The sequence below is a fragment of the Belonocnema kinseyi genome, chromosome 3 (assembly GCF_010883055.1).
Source record: "Belonocnema kinseyi isolate 2016_QV_RU_SX_M_011 chromosome 3, B_treatae_v1, whole genome shotgun sequence".
NCBI lineage: Eukaryota > Metazoa > Arthropoda > Insecta > Hymenoptera > Cynipidae > Belonocnema > Belonocnema kinseyi.
The window spans coordinates 91,300,005-91,305,836 of record NC_046659.1 but is presented as its reverse complement, the minus strand read 5'-3'; the positions used below and the strand labels follow the sequence as shown (position 1 = coordinate 91,305,836).

General features: G+C 26.1%; 1 protein-coding gene across 1 annotated transcript in view; it reads left to right on the top strand.

Annotated features, from left to right (window-relative positions):
• Positions 1–3,936, top strand: part of LOC117170226 (nucleoside diphosphate-linked moiety X motif 6-like) — a 4,572-nt gene extending 636 nt beyond the window's left edge. The window contains exons 2-4 of the mRNA XM_033356848.1: positions 1,181–1,486; positions 2,968–3,170; positions 3,351–3,936. Coding sequence (XP_033212739.1) covers positions 1,181–1,486; positions 2,968–3,170; positions 3,351–3,518 — 677 coding nt within the window. The 3' untranslated portion in view covers positions 3,519–3,936. The remainder of the gene's footprint in view (positions 1–1,180; positions 1,487–2,967; positions 3,171–3,350) is intronic.
• The last annotated feature ends 1,896 nt before the right edge of the window (positions 3,937–5,832 follow it).

The following is a 5,832-nucleotide window of genomic DNA, read 5'->3' as shown; positions in this document are numbered from 1 at the left end:
ATGTTCATAAATAAATAATTGAATCACTAAAAGAAGTTTAATTTTGTTTCATATATCATCTTTTCTTTTTTATTTTCTTCTAATTCCTCTTTTTAACTTAAGAAACTTTAATCAAACATTTTCAAAATTAAATTCCGAAATCGATTTAGAACTTTTATATATGTATTACCATTTTCAACCACTTGATCAAATAATTCCAGTTTTCAAATATAAGTTTAAATCACTTTGTAATAAATTCCAGTTTAAAATATTCTGAAACAGGCGTGCTATAAAGTTCAAATTTCGATCTTTTCTGAGTTTTTCCTCACCAGTTATTCATTTTCCCGAAACATTCTAAATGTTTCTTTTAAGAGGTATAAAATCAACCTTATACCTAAGAAATCAATAATATTCATGAAAAAAAATGTTTAATTCTAAATTTATTTCAAACGGTCATAGAGTTGAGTTGTCTACTCAAAAATAAATTTTTTTAATCAATATTGAAGAATTCAATTGTCAGTTTAGAAAATTAATTTTCAACAAAAAAAGGCATTTTCAAAATAATAATTCAATTTTCAACCAAGCCGATAAATTTGCGCTTTAAAAAATGAATTCTCAACGAAAAGTTCAATAATTGATATTTCAATGAAAAATATTTCAATTGTCAAACAAAAACTTTATTAATTAATAACGTATTGAAATACATGAAAAATAATTCATTATTGTTGAATTAAACCAATAATACGTATTTTCAACAAAATAGTTAAATTTTCAACCAAATAAATTAATATTTAACCAAATAGTTGAATTTCGAACCCGAAAAACGTACTTTCTACCAAAAAGTACAAATTTTCAATAAATAAATGAAGTTATAACTAAACTAGCTGTAAATTCGATCTCGAGTATTTCCACTTTGTATTTATAATTATGTATATTATGGTGCTGCTTTCACGAGCACAAATAATCATAATGGCTCACTTTCAACAAAATTTTGGGTTTTAAGGCTTTCAGTTTGTAATTTTTATTGTTTTGTAAATATAAAAGCTTTGAATTGGAATAAATTCATTTCTATTTTAGGTTCTCAATAGTTCGAAGATATAATTTTTAAATTGTAAATCATTTTAATCTTAAAGTATTTAACTACCTATGTTCTATAATAATAAATTGAAAATATTTGAACTTGATTATAAATTTTACGCAGTTTCGTTAAACAGATGGTTGGAAGAAAATAGGCGCACAATTTGGTTTCGAGTCAATCTTGAACAAGCAGGATGGATACCAGTTTTGGCATTAGAAGGTTTTAAATTTCATCATGCAAAAGAAGAATATGTGACGTTATATCGATGGCTTCCCAAAGATCAATCTGCAAATATTCCACCCTACGCTCACACAAATCTTGGAGTTGGTGCATTTGTACTCAACGAAAAAACGAACGAAATTCTTGTCATCAAAGAAAAATACATAAAAATTCCAATGTGGAAATTACCTGGAGGCTACGTTGAACCAGGTTTGTATTTCATACAATCTTTAATATTATGCATTTTTTGTCAGGAAGCGTCCATTTTTAAATAATAATTTGTAAAAAAAAACGAAATCTCGTGGAATTCCGAAAAATCTCTGCATTTCTTTGAAATATCGTGAATTCTTTGGAAAATGTTCTAAGTCCATACTTTGTTAAATGATGTAAAAATTCCTTGAGCTTATTTAAATCATTTAAAAACTATGAAAATTTCTTTACATTTTTTGAGATGCCGAAAATTAAATGCATGATTTAAACAACATAAAAACTCAAATAGGCCAGACAGACGTGCCCTTATATATTTTGAACCATTTCGAAATATTACGAGCTCCCTTGAAACCTTTGAAACCTTTAAATTTTGTGAGAATCTTCCTGAATCTCTTGAAATACAGCACAAGAGATTTTCAAATCAACGAAAATCTTTTAAAAGCCATAAGAAATACTTAAAGACCCTGCAATATTATGAAATCCGTTGAAATTCCGCGAAATAATCGAAACCTCTTTAAATCTCTTTAAAAATCCCTCAATTTTTTCGAAATCCCATTAAAATTACCAGATATCTTTCAAAATTTATTAAAACACTTGTCACCTATTGAATGAAAATCCCGTCAATTCTTTTGAAACCTTTTAAAACCCCTTGAAGTCCTTAGTAATTCGCGGAAATCATGCTTAATTCCTTAAAATCTTTAAAAATTCTTGAAACTATTCACATCCCCTTTAAATCTCTTTAAATTCGTTAAAATCACTTTAAAATACTATGAAATCTTCGAAAATATTATGAAATTTCGTGAAAACACTTCAGATCCCTTCAAAATTTAGAAAAACCCCAATTAAAATTCTCTAACATCCTTCAGAAATTGTGAAAATAGAAATACTTCGGTATCTCTTGAATCAAAATTCCGTGACTTCTTTTGAAATATTTTTAAATCCCCGGGAATCGTTCTTAATTCGTTTAAAATCCTTAAAAATTCGTGAAAATCTTGTAAAATTCCTTAACAAAATTAAAATTGCTTATCTCCTTCAAACTCTTGAAATCTTTTTAAATCATGTGAAAGTTATGAAATCTGTCACAATCCTTTGGAATTATTGGAAATACCCTAAAACTTTTATAAATCGTTGAAGACTTTTGAAATCTCATGCAATTCTCAAAAGCGTTAAAAATATAATTAAATTTCGTAAACAAATTACAAATTTTTTGAAACACTCTCTAGTCCTTTTGAATAACTTAAAATCTTTTCAAACCTGCAGAAATCCTTTCAAATCACGTTTACAGTGAAAATAATTTATATATTGTTCATATATTGAGTAAAAAATATAAAATCGTACGTAAGAAGGGGAGGGAAAAAATATTACAAATTCATACAATAGGGGGAGAGGTTTTTTTAATTTAAAAAATCATCTTTGATTAATTAATGAACGTTCACTTATAAGTATTAAAAAAAAAGTTTTATTCTGATATTGTTTTTCAGGCGAAAATATCAGCGATGCTGCAGAAAGGGAAGTTCTTGAAGAAACCGGAGTTAAAGCAAAATTCAAATGTCTTATATCTTTTAGACATGGTCATCAATATGCTTTTGGATGCTCCGATATCTACATGATTGCTTGCTTAACTCCCTTGACTTTTGAAATTAATAAATGTGATCGAGAAATTTCTGAATGCAACTGGATGAAGGTATTAAGAATCTCAAATAATTTTTTCCAATTAAAGTTACTAACACTTTTTCAGTTATGTAGCTGAAACTTATTTTTAAACAAACTAAAAGCTTTCTAGCCTTCCAAGACATTTTTTAATTTTGTAGAAAGTTTTTGAATACTAGATGATGTTTTCATTTTTTAAATATTGTTAATTTAGGTCGAGGAGTATGCAGAGCATCCCCTAGTTCATGAAAATAATCGCTTCTTCGCAAAAAAAATGCTCGAGCATTTCAATCATCGTATGGGAATTGAAGTGGATAATGTCACCCATCCTATTACAAAAAATCCTATATGTGTTTATAGTATCGAAAATGTTGATGATTAACTTTCGTATTAATTTAATTACAAAAATATAATTAACAAATGGGAAAAATTTTTTAACAATAAGAAATATAAGAGAATGATATAGAATCAATTACATTGCTTTTAATTATTTTAGAAAGTGAGAAAAAAATTATTAGTTGCCTATTTAGGGCTTTTGTGAAAAGCAATGAATTTACATTATTTTACTGTACAAATGCAGCAAACTTTCGATTTGTACCTGAGATTTGTAATACTAATTACTAATTAACATAGAGCAATTTTTAATAATATTTACAAAAATAGGCTATTATTTTATAGTAAATTAAGATGTAAACTTTTCCTAAAATGGCCATGGTCACTAAAAGCCAGAGTAATTGTTTTAATACACCTACGTCTTTTTACGATAAAAATAAATGGAAATGAAAAATAATACTTTAAAATATTTTTGTTTTGATTTCTTGCTTGTAACCCATTTTCAATATGCAGTTTATGTAAAATGTCTAGGGTCTACTGCCCAAATTTCGATATGAATTTTGGATCTAATCCTCTACAAAAAAAGAAATAATTTTGATTTGAAAAATTATAATAAACTAAGGAAAGGTTTGATGTATATGTAGATTTTTTTCTACCTAGAAAAATATAATATTTCAAGTGAATATAATTATAATTCTTGACGTAAATTTTCTTACATTTATTTTATTTATTCCCAATCCCAACTCAGAATTAAAAATATTTTTAAAAATCCTTGTCTCAAAAATAAAATTATAATTCTTGAGTGAAATCGCCTGTTTCAACTAAAAATTAGAATTATTTTAGAAAATTTACAGTCCCAAGTCAATTGTTTTTTTTGTTGTTTTTTTTTAAAGTTCCCTATTCCCAGAGAAAATGATGATTTTTTCACAAATTCCTCGTTTCAACCGTCTAACTTTCAACCAAGGGGTTTTATTTTTAACCAAAAAGATCAATTTTCAACTAAAATGTTGAATATTTAACTGGAATACTTAAATTGTCAAATAAACAGATGAATTTTCAAAGAAGGAGAATAAAGTTTCTCCAAAAGGGATGATTTTCTGAACAAAATCGATGAATTTTTAATTAAGAGAGACCAGTTTTTAAGGTTTTTAACAAAATAGTTGAATTTTCAAATGAAAAAGGTCAATTTTCAACCAAAAATGGATTCTGTAATAGTTGAATTTTAAACAAAGAATATAAATTGTCAACTAAAATGATGAATCTTTAACTAGGAAAGTCCAATTTTTAACCCAATAGGTGAATTTTTTACCCAAGATACAATTTTTCAATTAAAATGGTGGAATTTTTAACTTAAAAGAAAAAAAAATGTTTAACAACTAGTTTTCAATAAAATAGTTACGTTTCCCAAAAGCTATACATATTCAACTAACATAATGAATCCTCAGCTGGAATACTTGAATTTTAAACCAAAATTATGAATTTTCAATCAAGAAGATTACTTTCTACCAAAAAGGCGACATCCAAGTAAAAAATATAATTTTTGAACCAAAAATTAAATAGTTAAATCTTTAGTTTAAAAAAAAATGTTTAGCCATAAAGATGAATTTTCAAAAAAAAAAGGTGGAAGATTCAATTGGAAGTTACATTTCCAGTTGAGAAAAAATAGTCCACCAAAAAACCAAAACAAATGTTCAATAAAATAGTTCAAGTTTTAACGCGAATAGTTAAATTTTCTGAAAAAAATAAATTTTCAACAAAATAGCTCATTTTTCAAGCAGAGATGAATTTTCCTTTAAAAAAAGATTGATTCTGAACAAAAAATATAGCAGTTTGATTTTTCAACCAGAACAATTTTAATTTTTAATCGAAAATTGTTGGATTTAACCGAAGTAGATGACTTTTCAAATTTAGTTGAGTTTTCAACTGACAAAGATTTTTCAGTCAAGAGAAAAAAATTGAAAACAACAAGCTGTTGAATTTTGAAGAAAATACATGCATTTTCAACCAAAACGAAAGAAGTTTAAATAAGATATATGAAGTTTGAACCAAATACTTGGATTTTCAATTTAAAAAGATCCATTTTCAACAAAAAATTGAAGTTCTATTTTGAGTTACAAAAATTATTATTAAAGAAAAAAATTAATCTTTAACAAAATAATTAAATAAAGAAATATAAAGCTACATTTTCAACACAAATTTGCAACAAAAAAGTGCCCGTCACAAATTGTTGACCAATTGAATTTTTGTGAAATTCCCGCTTCAACATAAAGATTTAAAAATGGCAACATAATCAAAATAGACATTCATGAATATGAGTTTCTAACCTATCTAGCAGCAGAAAACAGCCTCTATCAGCAAAAACT